Source organism: Erigeron canadensis, chromosome 2 (assembly GCF_010389155.1).
Source record: "Erigeron canadensis isolate Cc75 chromosome 2, C_canadensis_v1, whole genome shotgun sequence".
Taxonomy (NCBI): Eukaryota; Viridiplantae; Streptophyta; class Magnoliopsida; order Asterales; family Asteraceae; genus Erigeron; species Erigeron canadensis.
The window spans coordinates 34184393-34197312 of NC_057762.1; the positions used below are offsets into that span (position 1 = coordinate 34184393).

At 33.4% G+C, this 12920-nt stretch overlaps 2 protein-coding genes and 1 long non-coding RNA gene across 3 annotated transcripts; 2 read left to right on the forward strand and 1 right to left on the reverse strand.

Moving 5' to 3' along the window:
* Window positions 1-964: 964 nt before the first annotated feature.
* LOC122589591 (ATP-dependent RNA helicase eIF4A) lies at window positions 965-4180 on the forward strand. Its single transcript, XM_043761899.1, has 7 exons — window positions 965-1126; window positions 1226-1274; window positions 1374-1511; window positions 3140-3370; window positions 3549-3588; window positions 3683-3780; window positions 3985-4180. Exons 1-7 carry the CDS (start codon window positions 1056-1058, stop codon window positions 4000-4002), a joined length of 645 nt encoding a protein of 214 aa, XP_043617834.1. The 5' UTR covers window positions 965-1055; the 3' UTR covers window positions 4003-4180.
* A 571-nt stretch (window positions 4181-4751) lies between these two features.
* Window positions 4752-6076, forward strand: LOC122590162. Its single transcript, XR_006322409.1, has 2 exons — window positions 4752-5673; window positions 5759-6076. It is a non-coding gene; the product is annotated as an uncharacterized LOC122590162 (long non-coding RNA).
* Window positions 6077-8289: 2213 nt separating this feature from the next.
* On the reverse strand, window positions 8290-12172 carry LOC122588138 (ethylene-responsive transcription factor ERF109-like). Its single transcript, XM_043760273.1, has 2 exons — window positions 11836-12172; window positions 8290-8601 (listed from the first exon to the last, which is right to left on the reverse strand). The coding sequence occupies exons 1-2, from the start codon at window positions 12166-12168 to the stop codon at window positions 8290-8292; spliced, it is 645 nt and encodes a 214-aa protein (XP_043616208.1). The 5' UTR covers window positions 12169-12172.
* Between the last annotated feature and the right edge of the window lie 748 nt (window positions 12173-12920).

Genomic DNA, 12920 nt, shown 5'->3' on the forward strand with positions numbered 1-12920 from the left:
TTCCTTTTTCTTCCTTCAAAATTTCAGCCACCACCACCTCCACACAAGCCCTCAATTTCAATTTTTAATATAATTGGAGATAATTATTCTTATTATTTTTTTTTACTAGAAGAATTATTTGATTGATTTTGATTAATTGCATGAACACACTTGATTTAATTGGATGGAATGGAAGAAAAGGTTGAAGAAGGTTGAAGAGGAGAAGTAGTGGAAGTATGAATCATGAAAATTGAATTGGTTGGACATCCACTCCTAATGCCACGTTTTTGTTCAATTTTTGTGGGTATAATACCCACTAGTCACTAAAGTTTCAACTAAATTAACCCTTTTCTCAAAACAAAATACTAGGAAATTAATTTAATGTTAAAATTATGAAAAGGGTTAATTTTCTATTACCTTAAAATATTGGGATGTTACACTAAGGTAAATCAAAAACTCTAACTAAACATATATTATATTTATCATTAATGTTTATTATAAGTTAGCTTCCATAATCAGTTACTTTAAACACAATTTATTTAATACTCACAAATCATACATGATGCATACTCGAATTTCTTTATGTATATAGCTACCCGTACGGGTATTAGAACCAGTAAGATTATTATCTATACTTCTATATTTCTATACTACTATATAAAAATTATATCTCTATGTTGAAAAGTTTACAACTTTGGGACATGCGAAATTATCATTTTACCTTTAATTAGTTAACTTACACAATCATTCCATAATCTTTTAAAAAATATTCACTGTTCCTAAAAATCAAATATCATTGAATCAATTACCTACACCACTTGACACTGACGGGCTATCACCATCCGTCGACGCCACCATATCGCAACTAATGTGATCACCGCCGTATTGCGCGAGTACAATGTTCCTAAAAGGAAAAAAAAAAAAAAAACTACGTAAATAAAGTTCCTAAAAATTAAAGTTGGAATTTAATAGTTTTCGATATGAACTTCGGTTAACCCGAGGATAACTGGCAAAAGGATAATTGGGCAAGACCAACGATAATTGGCAAAAGGATTTCAATCACCTCCCGGCCGGATATGGAGCCACTTGAACCATCTCCATCACATCTTTCTCCTTCCGCCACCGCCATTTCTACCGCTTCTACTAGGTTATTGACAATCCATTTGTTTTTTAATTAACAATTATTTAATTAATTCCAAAGTAATCTTAGTAACTAATTTAATTTAATAAATTAATCTTATTACAGTCCACAACGCCATTTTTATCTCGCAGTTGACAGACTCCACTTTAAAATGGTAACTAGTATTTATATGTCATTTTTTTTTGCACCTTGTATATCTATTTGTTTGGGGCTGGATTGAAATATTGTAATTAGTTTGGGGAAATCTTGGCAGGAGACGTTGGTGGATTTATTAGGAACGGCGGGGCGTCGTCCGTGGCTGCCGATAGTCGTTTGTTGTAGCACGCGTGATGAGCTTGACGCCGTTTGCTCTGCTGTCTCCAACATTTCTTACATTTCCGTCACACCGCTGGTATATTTGCATTTTCCTCCATATCTATATATCTTCGAGACATTCGCTGGTAGCAAAACCTAGACCATTACCCTTAAACCATAACACCAGTCAGCCAGTGTTTCACAGTTTGTTACAACTAAACACAAAGCAAAAAGTTCATGATGGTGACCGTTTTCACATTCTAAACTAGATTATCTTTGGTATGAGGTAGTAGGTGAAGCATCCTGATCACCAGGCACAATATCTATGTTAGCAAGCTATCTCGTCTTACCCTTGAAAAAGAAAAAAGCTGAAACATTTGAATTGATTAAAAGTTTATTTAAGCATTAACTGGGCATCACAAATCTTCATCCTGTCTTGAGTTTGAAGCTTTTGACCCATGATAAACCACAAGATCAATGCATTCTTTGGGATACATTGACTATACCAAACAATTTAGGTCCATGGAACGCCATTTCTATTGACACGAATATCTGTCCATACTCTACCCACAGAAAATGGAATGAGGTTACCTTTTTTTTTTTTTGCTTACAACAAACAGCATTCATTTTAAGAAAATGATAATGATAGCCCTATGGGTTTTCATTAGTAGCTTATTACACGCATAAAAACTACTCTAGTACTTTATACATTAAAAACCACTGCCTGAATTTTCGCATAACAAAGTACAAATTTTAATGCATCCAAACAGTCACTGACGACCCTTAGGGCTGTCCTTCATTTTATTCTCACTCAACAAAATAACCCAGACATTTTGCTGGACTTCTACTACGAACCCATCCCATAATAGGCCGTGATCCCATGCCATAAGTTGGGTGTATAACTCACTCCCAAAAGCTAGCTCAAAGGAGAAGGGGACACCTAGGCTTATAAACCACCAACCAATCCCATACTTGGCCGATGTGAGATCATATCAATACCCCACCCTTTGAAGAGCCAACGTCCTCGTTGGTCACGGTTGACACCCATCTCCTTGGGTCCAAGCCACCACTCCAAGTGTTGGAACCTCGAAAGGTAGGGTTGGCTCTGATACCAATTGCTACGAACCCATCCCATAATAGGCTCGTATCATGCCATAAGTTGGGTGTAGAACTCACTTCCAAAAGCTAGCTCAAAGGAGAAGGGGACACCTAGGCTTATAAACCACCAACCAATCCCATACTTGGCCGATATGAGATCATATCAACTTCATGGTGATTATGAATTTTTGTCAGTGTGCTGGCGAAAGCCAGTTTCTATTCTCAATGCTTATATTTGAAAATATGGGAATGCTTATGTTTTTGTAAGTTTGCTTGCTTGGGCTCAGATAGGTTTCCTCATCGTTAATCCAGTGTCCCACTATGTCGCTTTTAGATTGCTACAAGTTGTTGGATCGCTATTTGATGTTCTACTCATCTAGCATTTGAGTGTTCTATCTTTGTCTTTCTTGGTTGGTTTTCCTAAATGGACTTTGGATAATGCAATGACATGCAATTAGTCATGCATGAAACATTTGATTTTAGAACATTTCATATATAGTCGTATATTGCGAGTCAATCAGGTGGCATTTCATATGACTCGCCTATGTGTACCGATGTTGCTTAGGGTGTTAAACAATTTCCTATTGCACTACTGTTATATCCGTGATTTAAGAATATTTCTCTCAGTACAGTGACCTTGCTGAAGCAGAACGTGCATTGATTTTAGATAAGTTTCGCCATGTCACAATGAAATGGAACCAAAATGCTGCTGTTCAATCCGAAAATGAAGCAACTGAAAAGGAAGAGCAGAAATCTCATTTGATAGTTGCAACTGATGCTTGTCTTCCGCTTCTTGCTTCAGGAGAGTCTCCCATCAGTTCTAGTGTTTTGATAAACTATGAACTGCCCACAAAAAAGGTATTAAGTTCATAAAATTTTGAGTTCATCACAACTATGCCTATATCGTTTAATGTATTAAGTTTATAAGCTATGTCAAAATGTATTCTTGATTGCCTACTATATTTAATAATAAAATTTTGGCAAAGATGCATTATATGTGCTTTATATCTTATTTCTAAGGAATGTTTGAATTCAGGAAACATACATGAGGAGAATGGCAACTTGTTTGGCTGCAGGTTCTTTGACACCTTTAAGATATATTCTACTGTCTAGTTCTATCGTAAAGTCTTGCAGGCTTCCTATTTACACCCAATAAAATTCTTAACATAGATGGCATCGTGATCAATATGGTTGTTGGGGGTGAAGTGGTAACTCTTAAAAGCATCGAGGAAAGCAGCAGCCTTGTGATTGCAGAGATGCCAATAAACGTTAGTTCATTTTTCTTCTTTCCTGTTATTATATGTGAGTATGTGACAAATCGCTCGTTACTAGTGATGAATTAGAATTTGGAGTCTCTTAGTTTATTGATCCTGTCAATTGCTTGTTCATTTGACGTCACTACATTTTTTATATGATTTCCAGTATTATAGCTGTAGAGTTCGAATTTGAGTTGGTGATTTTCTTTTAAACAGATATTTGAAATGTTCTGACGACACTTTTCATAAAGGCTTGGAAAACGTTATTAGGATGATAGGACCTTCCGACTTGGTTCCTAATGCTCTTTGACTCAACTAATGAGGTATTCCAGATATCAGTTTTTTTTTTAAATGTAACTTTAAATTGTTGGAACCGTTTTCTTGTTAAATATATGGATAGTTTTTCTTCAAAGAATAATTTCGAATGAGGTTTTAGTATGGTTTCATTTTCACCGGAAGCTTAATCCCGGTTCTCAAAAATAGTGCACTCTTTCATATTATTGTTGTTAGGAGACCTATATACGAGTTTCCTACCTGAAGAGATACGATTGGATAAAATGTGTATCGACTTGCATGTAACTCAAATAAATCTGTGTGTGTGTGTTATCATGTAGAGTCCTTGAACTGAGTTTTTCCACCATCCGTTCTTGCCATCCATGGTAAACTGCATAGGTGGTCTTAGTAGCAATGACAGAACCATGAAACATATAAGTTGGGGCAAAACAGTGATTTACTCCATAGTTATTTTAATCTTTTAGGAGGAGGAAATGCTCTTCAATCTATAATTTTACATTAGACCTTTTAAACATATATATTTTATACGATTGTTAATTGCGATAGTTTGGCGTCCATTAAGTTGCAGGGATGTGAATTTTACACAACTTACGAATGCCACTACACCAACAAAACCTAAAAAGAAAAGAAAATGTAACCAGCAACTCAATCTCTAAGATAGTATTAACAACTATATATGAGACAAATAGTCCAAGAAACTTAACTCTTAGCAAATCAATAGCAAAAATCTACACATAATTAGTACAAAAGGTAAATATTTCACATATTTATGCCTTAATAACAAATAGAAGTCTAAAAGTAAGTATCTATGTTCTTTTTTTTTTGAACGACCAACACAAACTCTTTCATTTCACAATCCAACACTGGTATAATGACACCATTTGAAATACACCAAGAAAACATTACGTACTAATCAACTACCCCATACAATCAAGATTAAAAGATTTCCACCTATCCCACGTTAACGAATTACACTTTGAACGATGTAGCTCATCGACTTAATTTCCCCGATAACCTTAAAAACTGATGGTCGTATTTGTTTAAAAACTGTTTCATTTCGTGCCCTCCAGATACTCCAAAAACCTGTTAGTATCACCGCATTGAATGCTTTCTTTCTAAACTTTGATCCCCGGGCGACCTCATGTAGATTTAGCAAATCATTAACAGTAAACGCGAATATAGGAGGTACATTACACCATAAACTTACCTGACTCCAAATTGTTTGAGAAAAGCTACAACAGTTGAACAGGTGTTCACAATCCTCTTGGTAGTTTTCACAACAAACACATACCGACAAATCAAGGGTGATGTTCCGCTTGGCAAGAGCTTCTGCGGTTGGAAGTCGATTTAAACTTGCTCTCCATCCAACTATACGAACTTTCATTGGTACCCAATTATTCCAGAAGAATTGCATATTGTGTTGTGACCTGTTTAAAACTTTGAAGATAATATTTGAGGTTTTTAACTGAAAATGTTGAATCTCCACCCAAAGCCCAAAACCAGGAATCTGATCTTTGGGAAATAACAACAGAGCCAAGCATAACTGACAGCTGGTTCAAGTCATGCTGTTCCTCAACCGACAAGGGACCATGTCGCCATACTCAACAAAAGGTAAAGCTTTCGTGATCCTAATTAGTTTTATTACGTACAAAAGGTACTGTGAAAGTTTATATATATGCTTATGATACACACTTAGGACTGGATGTGTTGATATATGGTTAGTTTTTTCCCGAAAAATATCCTTTGTAGCTTGCAACACCCTTAGGACTGGATCCATTGAGGTATGGTAGTTCTTTTTTTGAACAAGGTCTGTTGTAGCTTGCAAGACAGGGTCATGTGTGGTACACTGGTACTAATTATTAAACCATATGTTTCGATTATGATACTCTCTTAGGACTGGATGCATGAATATATCGCAGATTTGTTTCCAAATAGGTCTGCAAGACCACTCATGTGTGGTACTAATTGTTGAACCATTGAAATGCAAAGAATTAAAGATGAATTGTATCTATTATATATCTGTCTTGCAACTTTTCTTTTTAATCAGGTTTGGAAATATATATGCTACTAATCTGATGAAATCCATATTATCACATTGTTACCAATCGTGTTATCTTTGTGGAAATTTGATGAAATTGTAGATCTTGTGAAAGACCATCAAATTATTTGAACCATATAGTTTTGTCACTTATTACAAGGGGAAAGATTAGGTAAAACATGTAATACTTATCTTAGGTAAAACAAGGCAGAATTATGTAAAATTTGGAGGGATTATGTAAAATTCAAGAAGGGGAGGGGACAGGTAAAGCGCTGCAGATGATTTTCCCTTTATTACAATTGTGATTTGTTTTATTAAATTCTCCTTTAAATGATCAAATCCGTTCTTTAATTGTGGAAAATCCGATGACCATCTCGATATATTCAGTTTATACATGATCAAATGGAATGGTATAAGTTTCTGACTAAGATCGAACAATGTGACCGAGAAAGAAAGCTGAAATCTTGCTTATTGGGACCCAAAACCATGATGTACATTAACATAATCCAGGAAGCATTTCATTATTATAGATTGAATCATTTCATATTTTTTTATAGATACACAAAATTTATATAATCTACTGTTTGAATTCTTTTTCATGTATAATATATTAAAGAGAAAGAGGCATGACTTATAATCGATGTTTTTTAAACGTACATGGCTTAGAAGATAATCGACAGACACACGTTAGCACATAACAAAGTAGAATAATACCCCAGGTGTTGCTCAGTATATGAGGTTTGTGTTTTTCTATAGAAATTTCCTACAAAAGTTCTCCTTTCACTTTTGTCCAATTTTATATTGAAACTTTACAAAATCTTGATCTCAATAAACTTTCTTTAGTTAATAAATGGACAAAGACCAATATGCACAACTATATGTCAAAAGAACAAAAATAAAATAAAATTTTCATTGATACAATTACCCATAAAATAAATGTTGGTTGTATTATAGTAAGCTTTAGCAATCAAAACAGTGGTTAGTTTGGCACAAGTCAGGTTTTGCACACCCCTAAAATTAGAGAGAATTTTATTGAAGTGACCCAATCTTGCTCTCTATTGTATTGGCACAAGCCAGGTTTCTCACACCCCCGTAACTCATACAACAATTAAACTAGTACTATCATATCTTGCCATTGCCATAGTTCTGATATATCTTGCAAAGTAAAAAACTAAAAACAAAAAAAACATTACAATTAATCTAGCATTGGTCACTATAATACTTCTAGCAATAGAATTTGTATATGATTAAAATAAAAACAATTGTTCATAAAGTCATAGCTGACAGATACCCTAATATTTAATTGGTTGTAAGTATTAGATCGACGATGCTCATTGAATTAATAATATTTAATTGGTTGTAAGTATTAGATCGAAGATCCTCATTGAATTAATAGTCCAGTGGCAAAAAAAAATTCAAATAAAGACTTGGATTCACGCATCTGGGGTCGAACACTGGAGATAAGGTTTACGTCTATTAATTGTTATATTTTCAGACAAATTAATATGGATTTTCCTCTTACTAATTCAGTATTGAGTGAATAACTCTCCAACATAGTCCAGTTAACACAAAATAATCTAAACCATTATGATATTCGCACGTTTGGAAAAAAACGAGCATCGAAAAAGTAGGCAATAATGTTCTTATATAGTTCAGTATCAATTAAATAAGCAAATTTTAACTTCCCTCTAATATTATTGCATATGTTGTTTATTATAACATTAAAGAAATAATATTCAGAAGAGTAATTAAAAAACAGACAAACATGCCACCTTGGCTTACATATTTGGGACACACGTCACAGTCGTGCATCACCAAGCTGTCACTCGTCTAAACTACAAACAACATCCTCATCGACTCATTTCACTCCAGATGGAAATTATCCTCTTTATATCTATCAAAACTCCATATCAATCTTATCAAAATAAAGGGATTATACATGTGCTCTAATACATCAAATACTTTTTTGGAAAACAAACCAAAAAAAAAAAAGACTAGTCCGTAATATTTTTTTAGAAAATGTATTTTTTTATAACCTTTCGGACAAAAAAAATAGAATAAAATAAAATAAAATACTTGATGTATTAATTGATTTATGAGTGTGCTTAGGACGCGTATTAATTATATAATCCCTGAAATAAAATAACAAACAAACAAAACAAACCCCTCGATCGATAACTAATGAGTAACTATCTCGCACCATTCAAAGTTGCAACTTGTTGTTCAAGTTTCGTAGGTAACTTGTCTTCTTTCTTGTAATCACTTTTGGGGAAATTAGTTTTTGCTTTTTCCCCACGGAAATGGATCGCGGCTCGGTCATAAGCTCTCGCAGCTTGTTCCGCGGTCCCGAATGTACCTAACCATACCCTCACTTTCTTCCAAGGATCTCGAATTTCGGCAGCCCATGTTCCCCATTGTCTTTGCCTTACTCCCCTATATTGTCTTTTTCTTTTTCTCTTTCCATTATTATTATGACTGTCTTGGGATCCATTTGGAACTTTCTGCCAAAAGTTATCGCACCCGAGACAGCCATTTATTTTGCATACTTGGCATAATTCCATTGGATTTGCACATATTGATGACATTATCGTCCCGTTTGATGATGTTGTTGCTGACATGTCATTGTGTTGACTTGATAAGACATTTGTAAGTGTCGACACGATTATAGAATGTTCCTCATCTAAGGTCAAGAATGTTGTTGGCGGGTGAAATTCACTTGGTTGTTCGAGTTGATTAATTATATTCATGTTTTCAATTTATATTGAAAATTTTGAGATTTGAAAGAAAATGAAACAGTTGGATGGGTTAAGGACCAATGGATGTTTATATAGCGGGAAAGTTGTAATCTTAAGTTATGTACACGTTGGCAAAACAGTGAGTGATGACATGCCACGTGTTATGAAGGTGTATGGGTGATATGTGTTGCTTACATCATGTTAAGGTGAATACGTGGCTTTTGTGAGAATGAAACGTGGCATATTAAGAGAGCTCAATTTGGAGGGTAAGTAGTTTCTAGAAATTTCGAAAAAGGAAGTAGCTAGTTTCTAAATTTTTGTTTCAGTATTTTCTTACGTTTGTTTAATAAACTTCAAGACTAGCTTCTAGTAGTGATACACTGATACCTTCTATTTCATTCTTTAGTTTTACTGCACTTTAACATTTTTAAAGTAATACATCAACTGACATATATTTTTTACTAGTAAATTGGTACCCCTCTTACGGGCTTCAATTGTCATATTGAAACAATTGTATTATTTTAGGATAGTTACGTTGAACTTCCAACTGCTTAATATAATGTTATTGATGGGTTTGTTTCAAATATATACTTCATCCGTCCCACTAAACTTGTCCACTTTTAAATTTTCAAAGTCAAACTCTACGCAATTTGACCATATATATTTTTGATTGTCTTATATAATAGTTGATGAAAGTTATACTAATGAAACAAACATCTAGAACACAATTAATTCATATAACTTTAAATATTATATAACACAAACAAAAATATTTATGGTCAAAGTTCGTAAAGTTTGATTTTGAAAATTTAAAAGTGGACAAATTTAGTGAGACAGATGGATTATTTATTTACGGGCAAAACCACATTAGGTTACTTCCGCGCATTGCGTGTTTTCACCTATTGTGATTACGTTTTGGTATTGATGATGTGTCGCTATATATGTTAGTTAAAAACTTTAGCATATGAATTGAAATATATATTTGTCTAAAGTCAAAACCACAAACGATTATAAAAATTTATATTAACGAATAAATATATTTTATATATGCAATAAAAAAAACAAAGTGAAAGAAAAAATTTGAATGAAATTTTTTTCAATATATTAGTTAAAAACACCAAATGAGAAAAGTGTGAGAAAAAGTAAATAGTGGTACATAATAGTACGGGATATGACAACAAAAAAGTTGCAATATATTGGTTGAAAACCCAAAAGGGAAAAAGTGTGTAAAAAACCAATAAATAACACGTGTTTAAAACTCGAACAAGATACGATATGACAAAATTCAATTAATGGTTCAAGATGTACGGTAGATGAATAGTAACTTGTCACGTAAACGGTTACTATTCATCAGTCACGGTCATCCTTAAAGTTGTATTAATATATTCAGTAATTTCGTTTTAACAACATCGAACAACTGATATATTCCGTATGTGATACATCAATTGACAATTTTTTTCAATAACATCTTTTACTTCTTTTCTTTCGTTTTATATTGTCATTTCTTTATTACGGTGGACGGAGCGCCCTGAGGAGGAGACCAATACCCATCCAGTACCGGATTGAACACCGCGCCGACCCCACGGAACCGGTAGGGTGGGGAGAAACTTGGGGACAGTGGTGCCGGTTGTGGTGCCTATGGTTTTGAACGTTACAGCCATAAAAAAAAGAAAAAAAGAAAAAGAAAAGGGTGGGGAGGGGAGAGGAGGGGTAGTGAGACATTCCTAGCATTAGGCAGCATGCGGAGAGGAGGAAAAAAACCGGAGAGGGGATGGGAGCGGTGGTGAGGTGCTCCGTCCAGCCTTAAAATGTTGCATTCAAATCTGAAACCTCTTATGAATAAATAGACATCTTTATCACTAGATCGATGTTCTTTAAGGTTCGATTATAACTTATATTATGCCTTACTAGTTGCATATATTCAAATAAAAAAACTTATAAGTAAATCACTTTAATTTATGAACAAACGTAAGGCAACTGAAGCAATACAACACTTCGACAATCTTGATTATGTAAGGTAAAAATGAATAAATAAAGAAATCTGGAAGTATCTATCTTTAGAAGTAAACTTCCGAAAAAAAAATTATATTGAACTAATTAAACTTTATGATTAAGATGTTTTGAAACAAAAAATGAATTAAAAGTTTAATTCCCTATTAAATTAAAATAACACATTTTCAATAGTTTTTTTTTCTAAAAAAGAAAACTTACATAATATCTATAATAATTTTAATAAAAACATAAAACCAAATTTAATATTACTAATTAGAAAACATTAATGTTGATGTTTTTAATACACTCCATTCCACGTGCAATCATTTTCAAGAGAATGTTTCCCATGTCTACGCTCATTTTGAGGTGGCATTCCAAGTTTGGATCAAAATAATGCTCACCACACGGGAGTTTCGCTTCCTCAATAGCTAGCTTGTCATTGATGATTTTTGGTAAACATGGAACCGTCATCGAAGTCATTATTGTGAACCATATGTTTGGAGATGTCAAAACAGTGTGCTCTTCTATGACTCCAAGTTTATCAAAATGATAGCATTGTTGTTTACTCATTTGATAAATTTTTTAGTAAATTCAAAAATTGCAAGCAAGAATGGACATTGTGGCTGCAAAACCTTATGTCCTCGTAAATTATTTCTAACATCTCGCTAGTTTGTTTATAATATTTTTGCCCTTAAAAAAATGAGAAAAATATTATTATTTTTTTGTAAATTCAAAACTTTATGATGTTTTATTTGTTTAAACACATTTTACGTACTCATACTATAAATATTAGTTTTTCTTCAAAAATTTCTTTTTTAAAAAAATATGAAACACCCCGAATGAAAGAATCAAAAAATAAATGAATTGTTTTTAAGCTTAAATCTAACCGACTTTTTAAGTTTGGATTGTTATACTCTCAAAATTTGGTTTTCTAACTCCGTCACCTTGAACAACCATTTAATCTAGTCGAATATCACGGTAACTCTCTAATGGAAAGTTCGTCTTTGCCTTCTGTCCCCTATAACGAATACTGGCAATGTCATAAGCTCTCGCGGCCTCTTCCATTGTTTCAAAAGTCCCCAACCACTTTCTCTGTTTCCCCTGAACCATTATCTCGGCAGCCCATTTCCCCGATGGTCGTAAACTAACTCCTTTATATTTCTTCTTCGGTTCATCGGTGAACATTTGACAGCCTAAACAGTCTGGAGCCTGTCTTCGACAAATGTTGCACATTACGTCTTCCTCTGAAAGGACCAACGGCCCGTTATCAATTGGCCCAACATCGTTTCCGCCTCTTATGACATGGATTAGTGCTGAAACCATGATGGAATCCAAGTCCATTAATTTTTCGATGAGAGCTAGGAGTACAAGTTTTTCATGGAAAGGTGAAAATGGTTCTTTTGCTCCATTATATAGTATTTATCAGCCACAAAGGAAGGTAAGGCTGAAAAAGCCTTTTGGCTGGATATTTAGTACGACATTCGACATAAACGCTGATTGTATTCAATGACTGATAGTAACAATAAATATGACAGCACTCCTTGTTATAGTGTCGCAACATGACCCCTTAGTATAACTATCAGTCCCCAAGGTTTCATATAATATCTTATAGATGACATTGGTTTTGTACAATTATCCATTTCTAGTCTCCCGCTAGAGTCTAGACCTTAAAATAGTTTCTAATATCATTGATTCATTTCATTATAAACTAAATTAAACTCCATGATAAATATTTGTTATTGTAAATATATGTTAAAATATATATTGCATTTTTTAAATTCAAAATATAAAACAACAATATTGTAGCCACAATGTATTCGGTGTAAACTACATTATTGAAGTCGATTACGCCATAACCGGATATATTTTAATACTAACCAATTTGACTTGTTTTTTTAGTAGTATATAAATCATGCAACCATGTAATAATAAATGAAATCAAGAAAATATAGTATATAAAATATACTTCATAAATAAATAATCAACATAAGTTATATTTTAACGCATTAAACATAAACTAAAAATGTTAATTTTTAAAAAAATATATAATTTATTAAATTTGAGTAAGAGATTGGATTATTTAATAACTAATA

What these genes read in the sequence shown, in the direction of transcription:
- LOC122589591 (XM_043761899.1), top strand. Translation starts at nt 1,056, where the DNA reads ATGGAGCCACTTGAACCATCTCCATCACATCTTTCTCCTTCCGCCACC. An exon ending in ACAGACTCCACTTTAAAATG is followed by an intron (nt 1,275 to 1,373) that starts GTAACTAGTATT and finishes AAATCTTGGCAG; the next exon opens with GAGACGTTGGTGGATTTATT. An exon ending in ATGAACTGCCCACAAAAAAG is followed by an intron (nt 3,371 to 3,548) that starts GTATTAAGTTCA and finishes GTTTGAATTCAG; the next exon opens with GAAACATACATGAGGAGAAT.
- LOC122588138 (XM_043760273.1), bottom strand. Translation starts at nt 12,168, where the DNA reads ATGGACTTGGATTCCATCATGGTTTCAGCACTAATCCATGTCATAAGA. An exon ending in TTCGTTATAGGGGACAGAAG is followed by an intron (nt 8,602 to 11,835) that starts GCAAAGACGAAC and finishes AACTTTTGGCAG; the next exon opens with AAAGTTCCAAATGGATCCCA.